General features: G+C 29.0%; 2 protein-coding genes across 2 annotated transcripts in view; one reads left to right on the plus strand and one right to left on the minus strand.

The window, feature by feature from the left end:
* Hel89B (histone acetyltransferase 1) overlaps nt 1–2251 on the minus strand; it is a 123653-nt gene extending 121402 nt beyond the window's left edge. Inside the window, exon 1 of the mRNA XM_067265837.1 lies at nt 2023–2251. The gene's annotated coding sequence lies outside the window, so the exon portion shown is untranslated. The remainder of the gene's footprint in view (nt 1–2022) is intronic.
* A 4331-nt stretch (nt 2252–6582) lies between these two features.
* The window catches only part of LOC136971393 (transducin beta-like protein 3), a 44832-nt gene continuing 32664 nt past the window's right edge, over nt 6583–18750 (plus strand). The window contains exons 1-5 of the mRNA XM_067265838.1: nt 6583–6654; nt 8866–8917; nt 10702–10797; nt 11293–11424; nt 15817–15965. Coding sequence (XP_067121939.1) covers nt 6617–6654; nt 8866–8917; nt 10702–10797; nt 11293–11424; nt 15817–15965 — 467 coding nt within the window. The 5' untranslated portion in view covers nt 6583–6616. The remainder of the gene's footprint in view (nt 6655–8865; nt 8918–10701; nt 10798–11292; nt 11425–15816; nt 15966–18750) is intronic.

The raw sequence follows: 18750 nt of genomic DNA on the forward strand, positions 1-18750 counted from the left end.
ATGTTACCTATAGTTCCAAAATGGTGGCTTGTCTCTGATTCCAGTAAATAGAAGAAAGGAAACATTGGGGATGCACGTTCTAACCTAACCTATTCTAATAAATTACAATAATTATTACCAACAAAATTATTAGAATAGGTTAGGTTAGAACGTGCATCCCCACTGTTTCCTTTCTTCTAATTACTGGAATCAGAGACGAGCCACCATTTTGGAACCATAGTAACATTAACCGAATAAAATAAATAAAATGAAATTAATTTTGTTATTCTCATTTCACATCATTATACTAGAAAATGGGAAAAAAAAATTTTCAAAACCATTTCTTTGATGTAAACATGAATCATATTTAATAATTAATGGCATGTCATTCAAATTAATTGAAATGCCAATTCTAAGTGTCAAATATTAATTCATTATATCAATAAAACTGACCCTGCAGCATATAAAGCTTATACTGGATGTATTTAATGTACATGTACTGTACCATACATTACATAACAAATGTAAATATAGTATTGATTCAAAACAACTCTTCTTTAACAAGTTCTTTAAAAATATAACAATAATAATCTGCTTTATTGAAATTCATTTTAATGTCAAATGCTTTCGAGCAACCAAGCCCAACATCAGAAGACATCTATATATTTTTGATGATAAGCTTGTGTCAAGTACTTTTGGGCAACCAAGATCAAAAATACTTGAGAAAGACCATTATTAAAGTGAACTCCAATAAAACAGATTATTGTTATTGTAATTATTATTGCAATTTAGCATTTCGATTATTTACAATTAATGTATCTATGAAGAAAATTGAGAAAATTATGACAGATTATTATTTTTAACTATTTTTGAACAATTCCCACTAAATTAGTAATTATATATATATAAATACACATACATATGTACAGTACATATATATGTCCGAAATATACGACCAAGATGTTAGAGAGAAACTACTGCTTTCGATTAGTAAAAAGTGAAATAATTTTGAACATTTCATACATAGCCTACCTTACATAATCTAAATCTTGCATACAATCTGTACCGACATTATATAATATTACTTATGAGAAACACCTGCTAGAGATTATCATTTCAATGAAGAATAAATCAATTCTATAAATTATAACTGCACAATATGCGGTACATGTATAAAATATAGAACAACTAACTAATTTTCTCTTCAATATTCCAGATAATAATTAAAATTACTCTGAAAATCATATTAATTGTAATCAACTAATTAGAAAACTTGAATATATATATATGTAAACACTTAAAATCTTTAAATAAGATTTTGTAATAAATATTTATCATTTATAAACAAATATTGTTGGAAATTTTATCACCTATAGGCATACATTATCTAAATAAAATGACAATAAATAACTCTTCCTTCTTAAAATTTATTTGTTTAAAGTTGTTTTCAAGAATAATTAAACTCAACATATTATATAACCTTAAGAAAATTTCAAATTAAACACCAGCTCTTTCTAATGCAACAACACAACTAATCTTTATTCATTTTAAAGACTCTTTCATACAACTTGATGATGAATTTCTAGCAAATTGTGATTTCATTGTAGAAAAAAGACAAATGAAACTGTTTCCTGTAAATGAATACTTATTAAAATACATTGAAGATTTCATTATGTTCCAATCTTTAGTTTAAATCTTCCAAATTATAAACAGGAAGCCGATAGTAGTAATTCTCAAACTGGTCATTGTCATCACTTCGACGTACAAACCAATGATCTCGATCGTAATTCTATACCATCTGTTATATATTATTGCATTGTTACCGGGCTGTGGGAACGACTAAAACTCCGGTTGGATTTTGTTGCAAAGCAGCAATGGCTGTCTCACATTGTTTCTGCCATAAAGAAATTACCATTGTCTACAATGATCGGATAGAAATGCGCCCACGCTTTCGATCCCATTCAATTACTTGTAATTTACATAAAAACAAACACGTTAGGAATTATTCTCTCGATCGTCGGTCTACGAAGGGGAGAAGCTTACCTGAATATACCAAGATGAAAGACACCGTCTTGTACGTGTTAGCACGATGCTTTACTGTTTTACTTTATATAGTATATTTAAATAATTTAACCAATTTCTATAATCTGCCAAAGACGCTTATAAATCCTAAAAACAATATTCGAACAGCATTTCTGTCTGTTGAACGAAGTGGATGCTTTACATCCCTTCTCTATATTTATACTGACAGCCATCTTGTTAGTAACCTCCATTATAACAACCAGGTCTGTCACGTGACAGTATCCAGTCACATGGAGTTATATAGAACGAAATCAATGAAGCCGAATTCTCGGAGATGTAATTACCGGCGATCGAACGTAAGAACGAAAATGGGAATGATTCCAGACTCGGCGCAGTTTATTAAACCGTTTATATTGACCTAGCCTATTAGGCTAAATACTATATACATTATATACTATGCGTGCAGTATTTTTTGTGTCCTTTCCGCCCTGTGGGCACTAATAGGGCCTTTTTATTAAGATCGTCGTAGGTTCGGCGGCCAGGCCCGCAATGGAGCGGGCCATTCTTGGTAAAAAATAAAAATGCACCGCTCTATTGTAAAAATGGAGGTGACCTTATCTATCTGGTAGGAACCACCCCGAAAAATTCCTAGGATTTTTCGACCGTCCGTAATCGATCCCGGATCCCAGAGCGATAGGATAACGCTTTAACCCCCCATACTGTACATTTAGCCGCATTATTTTGCATTATAAAATATCTCAAATTTATTTCTGTTCCCAATTTCGAAATGACAGAGTTACTTAATTAAAAAATCTTTTTTTATTCTTTTGATTTAAGCATTGTAATTTGGAAATTTCTGAATTTAATTCTCCAAATCGTCTCGAATTCTTTGTATATGAATAACTTCTATGATATTACTTCATACTTCATCGGAAGTAAAGTCAGATAACCAAATTTCGTAATTTTTTATACATTTACTCAAAAATAACATTTATATGTCAGCTACTTTGTAAACAAGTAAATTCCAAGGTAAAGAAAGTCCGAATTGAAACTAAAACAACAGTTTTATTAATTAATAATACTCTCAATTATCAACCTTTGTGACTTTAAAATTAATTTAAATTCCGTAATCGCTGAACGTATATCAATAAATAAAAGTCTTGGTTTGGTTTGAAGGGAAACGGCGACGTAACAGGTGGGTGATCTGCCAAGAGGGTGTGTCTTCCGAAAGGAAATTAGCCCCTGTTTAGATATTAGATACGTAAAAAAAAAAAAAAAAAAACTGAAAACTCCAAGTCGCCAGTCAACTGGTCAGAGGAGAACCCAAGACCAACAACCAATAACGAAGTTGAGGCCGAAGTTTTGAACACGAAAACGTGTACGTCGGACGTTCGGCGCCGCTTTTCTGTAAGCCTAGAAGTTTGACAATGGCGTTTGGAATGTCGAGCATGATTCCACTGACTGTCCAAACGCCATCGTCAAACTTCTAGGCTTACAGGAAAGAGGCGCCGAACGTCCGACGTACACGTTTTCGCGTTTAAAACTTCGGCCTTAACCTCGCTATTTATTATTCGGGAATGCCTGAAATCTGGAATTTCCTAAACATGTCCTCTTTTTATGTTATCGACAGATATTTAGAAATGTTTTCATTGATGTACTTTTATACAGTATTATCGACAATGATTTCTAATTAGGTTGTACTAACATCGATTTACTATTAACTAGGCAGCCCGATAGTTCAATCAATGTTAATTCGTTGATAATTAAAATCTTTAAAAAGTAAGTAAATTTATAAAACAAAAATTAATAAAACTAGTAAAAAAGTTTAAATTTATCTTTTGTGTGAAACAACACTAAAACAGTTTCTACAGTTATGTCGCAAAATAAGAGTTACAATTAATTTTTAAAAAATGTAATTAAGTGTAATTAAAATCATAATTAAAAAATGCTGGCAAATTCATTGCATAATCTAAGTATTAAGCCAATTAGAGCCAATTCTATGTTAAAATAATTAAACTATTTATATTAAGCTAATGGCTAAAATAGATATCTTATAATTGAGATGCACGGAAAGCTGTACCTTTATCAAAAGAAGTTGCTAGAAACAATGTGAAAGGTTTTTTGTCAATTACTTTGCTTTATATATCCCCCGGATACATTGCTCTAAGTAAGCTTTTAAAATTAAAATCAGATAAGACATAAATATAAATTGGTGAGAATTTCTAATATCACCAATTTTACAATTATTCGTTTAGAACACATAGAAATACGTTCTTTTTAAAATAAAACTGTTATTTATTTCTAATAACTGCTGTATGTAGTTTACAAAAGTAATATGATTTTATGATTCTAACAAAATATTCTAATTTTCTTGAAACCCCACCACCGTCAGTCCACAAGGTCTGCTTTGAACATGATGTAAGTTGATCGTCAAACTCTCCCGCTCTCTCTCTCTCTCCATACTTTTACGATTGGAGAGTGTTAATGTGGTCCAGGAATGCGAGAATTACATCCTGTTACACCGCGTTCCTGTTTAGGAAAGATGACACCGATTTATTGGCTATTGGCAGAAAAGGGAGAAAGTACAGTACATTGTCAATAAACACATTGTCGAGGCTCCAGAGAGGGGGCACTTCGAATTTATTTTTTCGGGCATTTGTTTAATATATATATATATATACATAATTAACGAAAATATAAATAATTGAGTTTAGAAACTTTATTCGATCATAAAATATTATAGTCTTTGATTTACACAGGTATGTATGATACATACAAATATTTCTGAAGATAAAACGAAATTAAGAGAAAAAAAATAAGTTCTACTATATTAAAACATCTACTGTATTATTGCTTTCTTCTTAGTTTCATGAACTGTCATGTAGTGTTTGTTTCATTGCTACAGCATTATCAATATATATATATATTTATTTTTTTTTTGACAAATGGGCAATAGCTACGAGTATGAGAATAATCTCCTGTTGCCCGACAATATTCACATCTATAATCTCTAAGAATGGGACATATAATTTATATACATTTATACTAAATACGTTATATACCAGTATATCTTTCAGTGGTATATTTATCTATAAATGTGAAATTTTTTCTATTATCCTTTCATATTACAGCGCTTCTACTAACGTGCAACTATTTAAATAAGAAAGAACTTGCTGCATGATCATTGATCAAAATACTGCATAATGATTTTGGTTTAAAACATTATTTCAAATAGAAAAATTTTTGAGAATCTTTATGACATCTATCTGTTTAGAATACGTGGTACGATCCAAAAGTTCGGGGACTGCAGTAATCTATGACAACAAAACCATGTATTTGAAATTACAGCGTATGAAATGGATTCTACCAAACCACCTCTACGTGTTCAGGTTAATTTCACCCATGTCATGTGATTAAACCGCTAGCGCTGCTGTTTTTTTCCGGAGATAGTTACCTTATGAGAACAAAGGTAACTATCTCCGGTAAAAAACAGCAGCGCTAGCGGTTTAATCACATGACATGGGTGAAATTAACCTGAACACGTAGAGGTGGTTTTGTAGAATCCATTTCATATGCTGTAACTGCAAATACATGCTTTTGTTGTCATAGATTGCTGCAGTCCCCGAACTTTTGGATCATACCACGTATAATTCTAAACAGATAGGCTTCATTTGGCAAATTCTTTATAGATCACGTCTTTCTCTAATAGATAAAATTCAGATCGATCATACAGGGAAACTATGCTTCTTATCTCGTCTGATGGTTAATATGGAGATTTCAGCCTCTTTGGCTGTGTTCTCCGAATCGCCGTTGCCTGGTGGTTAGTTTAGGTCAGGGGTAGCGAACCTATGGCACGCGTGCCCAAAGTGGCACGTAAGAGAAATCATCCTGCACGTAATGTATCATATGATTTCTGTCTTTTTCAATCATCCTTTCTGTTTATCACCTGATCATCCTTTTTTCAATCAGACCTTTTACATTTATTCGAATTAAAGCGTATTCGTTTAATTTCTTTAAATATTATTCGAAGTCTAAGACTTTGGCTCGCATTAACATCTTTAATGCTTACAATATGGCACGCGGACTCAAAAAGGTTTGCCATCCCTGGTTTAGGCGACTCGTGTGCTGGATGTATTGTTCCAGACCTCCTACGTGCTGACGAGTAGAAGTTATTGATGATGGCCAGTAATCGGGGTTAAGGGGAGAATTCAGGGACAGCGCTCTATCGAGGGTCCGACGGGGTTCGTCGTAGTAGGGGCAGTCAAGCCAGAAGTGCTGTGATGTTTCTTATTTGTCACAGTTTGGACACTTTGCTGAGTCCACTTGGCGCCGGAGGTGTAGGAAAGCGTTCAGTGAAACTATGCTTCAAAAATGCTTCAAAAATGATCCACGTGCAAAAATCAAATCATAATTAAAATTTCAGATTCATTTATTTTTATTAATTTTATTCTAGTAAAAAAATTAAATAAATGCTACATAATAGTATAGAATAAATAAAATAAATGTTTTGAATTCAATGAAAGTAACCACGAATAATAATTTTTTTTTTCCTTTTTTTTCAATGTTTAAATAAAGTTTGTTAAATCTGGCAACACGTGTTTTTCAGTATCTAAATATGGCGACCTCCTTACGATCATGTGGCTATAAAGAAAGGTGATATTAAACGACTAAATTAGTTAATAATTATAATAGATAAACTTACTTTAAAAATACTTTTTGAAATTCTAAAGATAATTATCATTCTTCAACAACATCTTAAGAAAAATAATCTTATGACAAAATATTAAACGAAAATATGTTTGTATATTTCTGATCATTTGCTCAATGGAAATTCAGTAACGTAACTATAATTTTGAAGCTCTTCTGCAAAAACTTTTAGAAGGCCCAGCATTCCAAAAAAATCAAAATCGGTTTTTAATGGTATTTTTTCACATTTGTATAAAAACAAAACTTGAATTAATATTTATTTGGCTTTATATGGTCCCTTAACCTCTGCAGAGGTTAATTAGGCTTTATTCACACTAAAATTGCCCGAGCTAGTTTGGGTCCAAAGTTTTGATTACCTGTATGGGTTAAATTTTACAGTTAATGTTACCTATGGTAGCGAACATGGTGGCTCGTCTCTGAAACAGTGAGGATGCATGTTCTAACCTAACCTAGCCAATTATAATAAATTACTATAATTATTGCCAACCAAATTATTAGAATAGGGGGTAATTTATTAGAAGTTAGGTTAGGTTAGAATGTGCATCCCCACTGTTTCAGAGACAAGCCGCCATGTTCGCTACCATAGGTAACATTAATGCACCGTCTTGGCTGCACTTCCGGAATCTCGACAGCAAGCATCTTTTGAATTTCAATGTAGGCAGTGCTGTTAGTCAAAAAATCATGTAAATAAGATTTATTTAATTATAAATTATGAATCTACATTTTGAAAATTATATTACTACTTTACTTAATAAATTGATCATTAGAGAAGGATAGGTTTAGGTTAGGTTAGGAGTTTGTTGCAGGCAAAGATGGCCTCACAGCAGCAGTGTACAGATGCTTGCACCAGCTTGTATCCATGACTAAGGAAAAAAGAGAGGTTGAAGGCCTCGACAGTCCACTTACCAACCTGAGAGATCCTGTTCGAACCATTGATTAGTCGAGGCCCAAAAATTTTAAAAACATTTTGTTTACAGAATGTTTTTAAAAATTTTTTAGAAAGCTTTATTCCATTTTCAGTGTTTCTAAAGAAGTTAGTAATGTTGCAAGTGAAAGTGCTTGAAGAATAATTAAATCTGTTTTTTCATATATTTATGTGTTTTAACATCCAATTTAAATTTTAAAATTCCATATTTAAAGATTGTGGTGTATGGCTCCATTAATTATTGTTTATATATATATATTTTTTTATTTTATAATATATCAAAACAATTCACATTTAGTTTAATTAGAAATGTGTAAAGATTGTATATACCAGTATTTAATCTCAACATAAAGTTTTGTTCTGATGATGTATGTAGACCTATATTAAAATAGATGTACTTGGCATCAATGTATTAGAAAAAATAATTAATTAAAATGTTGCTTAATTCTGGAAATCGAATAAAGTTTGTTGAGTAATGTTTTAATCTTCATTTTGAGGTATCTCCAGATTATAATTGATTGGAATATGGAACACTTTATGAGGAATATTCTATTAAATTTACATTGATAAAGAAAACTATGTTGCTCCTCATTTTTAAGATTACAGGTTAATTTATTTTTGTTTTGTCCATCAGTGTGGTCTTTCTTGTCATTAATAATAAACAAAACTTATAAATGAAAAAATTTTGATAAAAAATATACTTGAAAAAATAGAATATAGGACACATCAAAAATTTGTATTTTTCATATTAAACATTATAAATATCTTTTATTATGCTTTTATTTTTGCTGTTCTTTGTTCAAAGGCTGTCATTTAGGAGTATCACAGAATAGAAGTTGATTTATAAAGTGATACATATAAATCAGAGATTGATAAAATATTACTGTAACAATTGCACTTTATGCAACTGCTCTATCTATGTAACCCTAAATAAAAATAAATTGCCATTAAATCTATTCGAGAATGTCTAGAGCAAATTTAGCTGTAAATAAATAAATTTAAACATTTGAAATATAGACAAAAATTCTTAAAATTTGATAACATTTCTAGACATTGTATAAAGATATCTTCATTGTTATTAAAAACTGATTAAATGTAATTGATATTGTTTGTACAGTAGATTATTTTAGACACTAATTTTTTATCTTTTATAGTTTGGAAATCTGAAATAATAATAATTAATTTCAAATAGTGATTTTTGACTAAACACATTATTATTTTCTATTTTATAGTTTTACCTGTTTAACAAAATATGAAGCTTTTTATAAAAGTGGAAATATACAAGTAAGTTTTTTCTTTTTTTATATTTTAACTAAACCCAAGTTTAGAAGTATTTGATAGTTTTTAATGCTTTATGGCAGTGATTCTTAACTTTTTTTTCGTCATGGCACACTTTTAATAATTTAAAAATTTGGCGGTACACATGGTTACTTCGGTAAGTACCGCAAGACAACCGGTGACGTCATAACAATGATTTTTAAACGCAGTTAGTTATTTAGGTAACATTTTCTAAATGCCATGGTAACTACCGGCAGATACCGGTAACACCCATTACAATTTCCAAACACGCCCTAGGAAGATAGAACTACTTGTCTGACATCGCTTATGTATGGGTATTTGCAGTGGTGGCACATTTCAAAAATCTTGCTGCACACTGGTTGAGAATCACTGCTTTATGGTTTTGGTTTTAAAACAATTCAGTCAGAGACTGATCCACAGGAAGGCTACAGGTGCTTAACCCTTTCCCATTGACATTAAAATTTATTTGCTCAAACTTCAAAATGTTTTAAAATTAGTTTTATGATGTAGATGTAAATTGGGTTGTATTCTATGGTAATTTACCTCTGCCATCTGCAATACTATTTGTTTTTCCATGTCTACGAAAGTGTGGGGACTTATAATTATTAAAATATTTTTAAATTTTGAGTTAGATCTTGCTTTAGGTTCTTCAGAATTCACCACCAAATTCAGTCAAATTTGAAAAAAATTTCAGGTGCATACTTATCCTGAGTATATAGTCACACTTCTTAATTATATTTGTATTTCTTATTTTATTTTGGAATAGTTGACGTGACATCTGCTATTGTCCAAAAAGTTTTTGTTTTTAAATAAAATAAAATATGAAGTTTTTATATTCAAAGCATGAAACTGTACAATAGATTTTTCTATCTACTAGTTTTATGACACCATCTTTGAGAAATTTTAGCAATCTTGATTTTACAAAAGTATTATATATGGTCCTCAACTTCAGATTTTTAATATTCAGACAACTTATTCTTTTGTACAGTACATATTTTGATAACTCAAATCAAATTAATTTTCATATACTAAAGTCATACTTTTGTACATTTTTAATTGACAAACAAAAATTCCAAGCTATTGTGTGGTGGTACTTTCTGTCGGTTTTGGTCACATCAAAATCATTTGTAAAAATAAACCTTTATTGTTTGTTTTCTGTTTAATTTATGGTTTTAACATTTTAAATAATGCATCATGTATTATAACATGTTCACTGTAAAAAATTAAAACTTTTTTACCATAATAAGTGATTTTATAATTTTTCTTTTCAATTTTCTAGGAACAGAAGTTTCTTTATAACATGAAACTTTATTGCTCAACTTTCAGATATTTGACTATCAAACAATTTTTCAGAAACACATTATGTCTGAAAGTCAAGGACTATTTATATTGCAATTTTCAACTTTCCCAATAGTTTTACAAGTTTTGATGTTGCAATATCTGAAGAATGTGGAGGATAGTTTGGAATTTTCTAATAATCTATGTTCTTTAGATATTGCAATTTCAATTTTTGTGGATGAAATATACTTACAGTCAGCTATTATTGTGACAAAAAATACTATTGTTTTGGTTAACTTTTTATATTTCTTAAAAATGATTGTTTTAATTTCTGTTAAAAAATTATTTAGTTGCTGTAGTATTTACTTGAGTTAATGGTCAAGTTACTATTAATTAATTAATTGATTTATTACTAAATGAAATGATTTTAGAAAAATAAAAGTTAAATTTGAAAAATATAATTCTCACAAGTTAACAATTTTTATTTTTAGTTTTCAACAGATGGTAAATCAATGCTATGCAGCTGCACTAATCAAGTGAAAATAGTTGATGTTGAAACTGGAAAAATTATAAGTTCTATTGGAAAAGTATGTACATATTTCTTAAAAATATTTGTATAGATTTTGTTTGATTTTTTGTAATATTTTTATATAGAATAATTCAGAAAGGAGAGAAATAATTCTCTATATTTTAAATATTTAAGTTTATTAATATTTAACTATGTTATTTATACCTATTTAATTATTTTATATCTTTTTTTATCATGTTTAGGTAAAACCATATTCAGAAGAGAAATAATTCTGTGCATGAGTTTAATTTTAAAATTAAAATTTTCTAATTTATTAAATAATTTTTAATACAAAAGTGGAAAGTAATCTTATTAAATGCAAACTAATTATTTGAAGTTGGAAAAAACTATTTTGTTTTGTTAGTTATTTAAATTCTATTAGCAAATAATTCGTTATAAGATAAATTTATTTATATCTTACATTTAAATAAAATTTCAACATAATGCTTCTTACTTTATAAAAATTTTTCTCTTTAAAAATGATAAAAATTTTAATTGATGATTATTTTTACAGGATGATGAGGATGATCTTGAATTGACAAGTTTTGTTCTAGGACATAATGACAGAATTCTTGTCACATCTTTTCGTAATGGACTATTACAACAATGGGATATTGTTGATAATAAATTAATTCGTACGTGGAAGGTAACAATCTTATGTAATTTTAGTATTTTGTGCATTAATTTAGAATATTAGTAATTAACTACAGGAAAAAGTATCCTATTGACCTTTTGCAGTTTGTTTCTATTTACAATAAAATTGACGTAAAATTAAAAAATCGCATCGAAACTTCACGAGTGGTTATAAAAAATAGTTTTTCGCAACACAATTAAAAATTTTTTTTTATGCGGTCAATAGGGACCGCATAAAAGAAGTCTCACATAGAAAATAACTCAAACCGTAACGAAATAGAATTTATTGACAACAGATGTCAGCACTTGACTGCATCGTCTGGTCTATCGTCTGTTTTACATATTTTTGTCCAGGTGGTGTTTTGTTGACTTTAAAAGTAAATTATTTCATTTTTTCGCATATTCATGCAATAATGTTACTATAATAAGTTCATTTATGCTATAATAAGTTTATTTAGCTATAATAAATCAACGTGAACCATGACGAATTCGCACGAGACTAGTTCGCCAACTATACCGCACAAATAAAGAAATCGTCACAATAAAAACTTCGCAATGGACTATTACAACAATGGGATATTGTTGATAATAAATTAATTCGTACGTGGAAGGTAACAATCTTATGTAATTTTAGTATTTTGTGCATTAATTTAGAATATTAGTAATTAACTACAGGAAAAAGTATCCTATTGACCTTTTGCAGTTTGTTTCTATTTACAATAAAATTGTTACTTAAAATTAAAAAATGCATATTGAGAAATGTATGTATGTTATGTTTATGGTGTGAGAGGTACAACTTTTGTATTAGAAAGCAACAAATTTTTTGAAAATAAATCATTATTTGATTTTTTTTAATTTAGAAAAATATGGAAATAGTTTGAGTGGCATTTAGTAAAAAATCTGCTAACATTCCAAAACTTGCATTGACTATGCTAATATTTAATATTGAGAAATCTTAACATGTTCATAATAGCTTTTTAATTTTCATAAACTTTCTAGTTTATATAAAATATATCTTTAGAAAAAAATTATATGTAAATTATTATATTTTCACACAAATCTTTCTATTGAATTAAATAATTAGCAGATACAATAAATTAATTTTATCAAAAATTTTCTTACAAATTATCCATATGAGGATATTTTATATAGATGTTTGATTGTTCTGTTAATAATGTAGCTGAAAGGACTTTATTCAGTGGCAAGTATACACTATGTATGTCTGCATCATTATTTATTATAAGAAGAATAAATGTTTTAAAAATTAAAAATAGTTATTGAAATTATAAATCATGCTCTTTTTTCTAATTTTATGTTGTGTGGTTTTTGAAATTTTTAAAACTACCTTAGACGTAAACTATGATGGAATGGAAACTTACATATTTTTTTAAAAATTTGTTACTCTGTCAAATTATAAATGAACTGTTTCAATTAGTTTAAGTACAAAGTCATATGAGTTAAATAAAGTAACACACCTCAACAAACCAGCAAAATGTTTTATTTAATTGAATAAGTATTTTTTTTTTACTATCATTTAATGGTCATCCTCAGATCACATATCCAAAGTATAGAATAGAACAAAATTTCAAAACATTAAAACATATAACTATTTTTTTGTAGCATGCATTTTTTTTTTTTTTGTAAAACTAATTTGTAATTTAAATTATGGAACTTAATTCTCTATAGAGCCATTACAATTTTTTAAACGATGTTCCAAATGCAAACAAACAAAACAAGTATGATTTGTGTAACGTGAATAAGAATAAAATAAAAATAAATAATAAAAAGTAAGATACTAACAAATATGGTAAACCTATACATATACATATATAGATAGCCATAATAAAACAATTTTTTAAAGTATGTATACAAACAACTTGCATATAGAAAGTCATGAAATGGTGTTAGAATAATTGTGGAGGATCTCACATGTTAAAACATTTACGTTCTCTCAGAGCAGTGGCGTAGCTAGGGGGGTGTATCATGCACTGGGTGCCACTCGCAGAAGGGCGCCCAAATGATCTCCAAGACAAACTATGTGTGTTCCTGGAGGGGGGCGCCAGTTATGCCCCAGGTGCCAGTTATGTTCGCTATGCCACTGTCTCAGAGATTTGTATATTTCTAGTGATTCCATTCCTTTTGACTCTACATATGTGAGGATTTTAAAAGAATTGCTATGATTCATGAATAATTTGTTTCATCATTTAAATTACAAATCAGTTTTACCAAAAAAAAGAAAAAAAAGGAGCATGTTTCAAAAAATGACTATGTTTTAATGTTTTGAAATTTTTCTTTTCTGTATTTTGGACATGTAACTTGAGAATGACCAATAAATGATAATTGAAAACATTTGTTCAATTAACTGCTGGAATATCAGTGTGTTTCTTTATAGAATTCTTTGATTCAGTCTTAGCTTATATATACAGGGTGGGCCAACGAAAACGAAATGGCAGAGTGTTCGTGTTCGTCCAAGCAAATCGCTCGGACAGGTCGATTTTATTCTCGAGGGAACATCTTTTGTAATAAAGTTTTTGCGATACTGAATACAACATACAACAAAAATTTTAAAAACTCATTTATTTTGTATTAACTAAACAAACATTTATTTCGAAAAAAATGTTTGTTTAGTTAATATTCAGATTCGCAAAAACTTTATTGCGTAAGAGGTCCCCTCGAGAATAAAATCGACCTGTCCGAGCGATTTGCTTGGACAAACACGAACACTCTGCCGTTTCGTTTTCGTTGGCCCACCCTGTATATATATGTTACAGTAAAAACCCGTTTTTAGTGAAAACACGTTTTAACTAGTTGAAGCTAGTTTTTACTGGATGTCATTGTTATAACCCATTTTGTCTAGTTAAAACTAGAATTTACTGCTGTACATGTTTTGATTTTAGATAAAACTAAAATCAAACATTAACTTTTTAACTTTTAACATTAGTTAAAACTAATTTTAGCTACATAAATATGTTTGGGGAAATAAATAAAGTGATGATTGGGATTAAAACATTTGTATTATTTAATACGATATTTATTGAAAATATTGGTCACACATCTGTGTTATTAACATTAATTAACCCTTTGTCCCCGAAGGCACCGATCGATCGGTACCCTGGCTTTTTAAGCAAAACTTCGAGGGTACCGATTCATCATTACTTTGGTAAATATCAATTTTTGTAAAATTTATTAACAACAGATATAATTTCATTTGATATGAAGTGAATAAAGTATAATAATTCATTATATTAGTTGATAGCAGTATAAAATTTTGATTTCAAACAAATGTTTGATATAATGTGCGATAATTTCACAACGAATAAACATACATGTGTAAGTGTTATATCGAATTGTTTTTGCTTGCTGGTGTTGTTTTTACTTGCTTTGCTTGCTTGAATTGTTTTTACTTGCATAGCTGCTTGCTGGCTCAGTGCCAGCAAGCAACTATGTAACTAGACAATGTTAATTTTCACAAAATGTTACAAATTATCAAGTTTATGTGTCAGTTCTGATATATATAATTTTTTTTCTTATAAATTTTTCTAATAAAATGCATTGAAAAATATGGTATTTAAAACTAAAGATATTAATAAATGTAAGTGATTTTTTTCATATAGATATAATAATAATTTGATTTTTGGTGAACTTTTAAAATATCGCCTGACTGACCTATATTGCCCTAGGAGGGATCGCAAAATAAACGTAAACAAGATGTCGGGAGAAAAGGGTTAAAGCGATACGAAATTCATTATGCACTATAGGAACGTGTTAGCTGAATGACCTTGGTCGAAACAGTTTTTACTAAGCCATTTTGTTAAAACCAGTTTTGTCTAGTTAAAACTAGTTTTAACTCAAATTCATTTTTGACTAGCAGTAAATTCTAGTTATAACAATGACATCCAGTAAAAACTAGTTTTAACTAGTTAAAATGGGTTTTACTGTAACATATATAAACCAAGATAATACAAAGATGAACGATATATATAACTTTTAAGAAGTTAACATTTAATAAATATATAAATAGTTGTTATTTATGTTTAAAATAGAAAAATTTGTATTTACATCAAATTATGTGCATTAACTAATCAATTACTTCATAAAATACTAATAGAATAAATTAAAAGTAAGATTTTCCTACTTGTTAATTTATATTGATGTAAATATGTAAATACAAATTTTTCTATTTTAAACATAAATAACAACTACTGTATTTATATATATATATTAAATGTTAACTTCTTAAAAGTTATATATATCGTTCATCTTTGTATTATATTTTATTACAGTGTGATAATTATATAAGATTCATTCTTTCTAAAGTGTGTTATTTCCATGAAATAACATATCTATGGGAAATGATTATCAGATAATAAAATTTAATAAATATTTTGAATCATTTTTGTTTTAGTCAATTCATATGGGCCCAATATCATGTATGACATTTGATGCAGGTGATGTTCTTCTTGCTACTGGAGGTAGTGATTCAACAATAAAAGTTTGGGATATAATTAAACAGTATTGTACACATAACTTAAAAGGTGCTCAAGGTGTTTTCAGGTAATTTGTTTTATATATTAATTTTTGAATTTAGACAACTTAACTTTGTCTTACATACAACTACTTTAGATCTTTTTATACATCAATATTATATACGTGCATATATACAACAATTATATAATAAAATTCCCGAAGCCCCATACATTGATACTGAACCAAACAATCTTCATAATTAATCAGGCTATAAATTTGCTATTATCAATTAGATATTAAGTAATTTGATATTACAGGTAGATGTTAGGCTCCATCTCGTATCTAAATTAATAATTATAATTTTTAATAATTTATTAAATAATTTGGAACCATCTGGAAGAAAAGAACTAGTCTGGAGTGGGACTTGAACCCAGAACCTCTGCTTACTGTGTGATGCACTTGCCATTTATGCCACTCAGACCTCCAAGTAATGCTTTGCTTCCAGACATATTTAAACTTTAGATATAATTGTATGCAGTTACTTACAGTGCCAGCTTGGAATGACTCCTACTCAGCCATAGTGAAGATGTATTTAGGCTATGGGCATAGGAATTGTTTCCAGCTGCATCATGAGTAACCATGTATGTTTATATCGAAAGTTTAAATATGTCTGGAAGCAAAGAATTGCTTGGAGGTTCAGGTAGCATAACTTGCAAGAGCACTGCATGGTAAGCAGAGGGTCCTGGTTCAAGTCCCACTCCAGACTAGTTCTTTTTCCCAGATGGTTCTAAATTACCGTATTTTACGGACTATAAGACGCACTTTTTTCTTTGAAAAATTGCCTCCAAAATTCAGGTGCGTCTTATAGTCCATAGCGTCTTATAGGTAAATTTTTAAAAAATTGTTTAAAAATTAAGGTGCGTCTTATAGTTTGTAAAATACTGTATTTAATAAATTATTAAAAATTATAATTTAGATAAGAGATGGCACCTAGTATCTACCTCTAATACCAAATTATTTCATATCTAATTATTAATAATAGCAAATTTATAGCCTGATTAATTACTGCAATTGTTTGGTTGAATATGCAACAATTGATATTTTAATAAGTTATGGATGTGTGTCATTTATATTATATATAAACTAGTCAGAATCTGTTAAATATTTGGTCTTATCAGAATATAACTTGCCAATTAGTTTGATGTCATAGTGATTAGAATTTTGAATTGCATTCATACCAAGTAAAATTTCAAAATATTTTCATAAATGTTCATCTCTTCTTTCTTAACTTCACAAAATTCACTTGTGAAAGGAATAGAGATTTTTGAAATTGTCTTAATACTGTCAAAGTTATAAAATAAATACTAATTTTGTCATTATATCTGGTAGTCATGGTTGCATTTGAAAAATGGGAGGAACATGTGGTTAGAACTTATCATATCAGATTTATTGTGATGCAATCCATAGATCTTAGATGATAATTCCCAATATGATTGAAGGCTTCACTGTAGAATCAAAAGTTCTCAGGTAGCTCATAATTTTTTAGATATCCTTCTTAATAATAAAAATATTCCCTTTTTTGAGATTTTCTACTTAGTATTAGTTTTGATTTTGCTTGAATTTTGTTGCTATTCACATAATTATTATTTTAGTTTAATCTTAAGAAAAACTATAAAACATGGAAGAGACACTTTTAGCATTTGGCACTTTATTATGGTGTATATTTATTCTTCTAAACAAGAATTTGCAGAAAATAATTTTTTTTTGTAATCAGTAACAAAATAGTTCTTTTAATTTTTGATTTCAAGCTGTTTTGTTTTTCTTGAAAATATGCTTTTTTAATGAGATAATTGATGATTTATTTTTTATATACAAAATTATGTAACAAATGAGAATATTATACCAATGATAGTCAAATTGATAAATGCTGTTATAGGTATTGCCAAAATAATAAATATTAAATATTTAACAGTTTAATGTGATTTCCTCTTTTTAATAATAATGGAAATACGATAGACCTAACATAAACAATCCATAAATTAAAATTCTTCTTTATGATGATTAATTCAAAATTGTAAATCTGCACATTTACTTTATATTTAGAATTGAGATTTAATTATATTATTCCTTTCTTTCTTTGATGATGATGATGATGATGATGATGATGATAATAAAAATAAATTTCTGGTACAAAAAGTTTACATCACTGCACCAGGAACTAGCTAAACGCCTAACACACATCATCATCAATCCACAAGACATGCCGAATTTTCTTACTGAGGGCATCACCTACATGAAACCTAAAAACAACAATACCACAGACTCCACACAATACAGACCAATTACATGTCTTCCAACACTCTACAAATTATTGACATCCTGTATCGCAAACAAAATATACAAACATGTTGAAGAACACAACATTCCTATTGAACAACAAAAAGGTTGCCGTAGAAATCACAGGGAATGCAAAGAACAGTTACTCATAGATTCAGTCATTCTACGGCAAGCACACAAACAACACAGAAACATACACATGGCATATATAGACTACAGAAAAGCATTTGACAGAGTTCCACACAGTTGGCTGCTACATATTCTACACATGTACAAAATACATCCATCACTCATTGCATTCTTTCAAAACACTATGCAGCACTGGAGAACAACACTACATCTCAGGGTTCATAACACTTCCATACAAACAAAGCAAATTTTTATTAGGCGAGGAATTTTTCAAGGAGATTCCTTGAGTTCTCTCTGGTTCTGCTTAGCCCTGAACCCATTATCCAACATGTTAAACAACACGCAATATGGTTACAATATCAGACATGAAAAAACAACACAGTTTACACTGTCACATCTCATGTAC

This window comes from Centruroides vittatus, unplaced genomic scaffold (genome assembly GCF_030686945.1).
Source record: "Centruroides vittatus isolate TY-2023 unplaced genomic scaffold, ASM3068694v2 contig_250, whole genome shotgun sequence".
NCBI lineage: Eukaryota > Metazoa > Arthropoda > Arachnida > Scorpiones > Buthidae > Centruroides > Centruroides vittatus.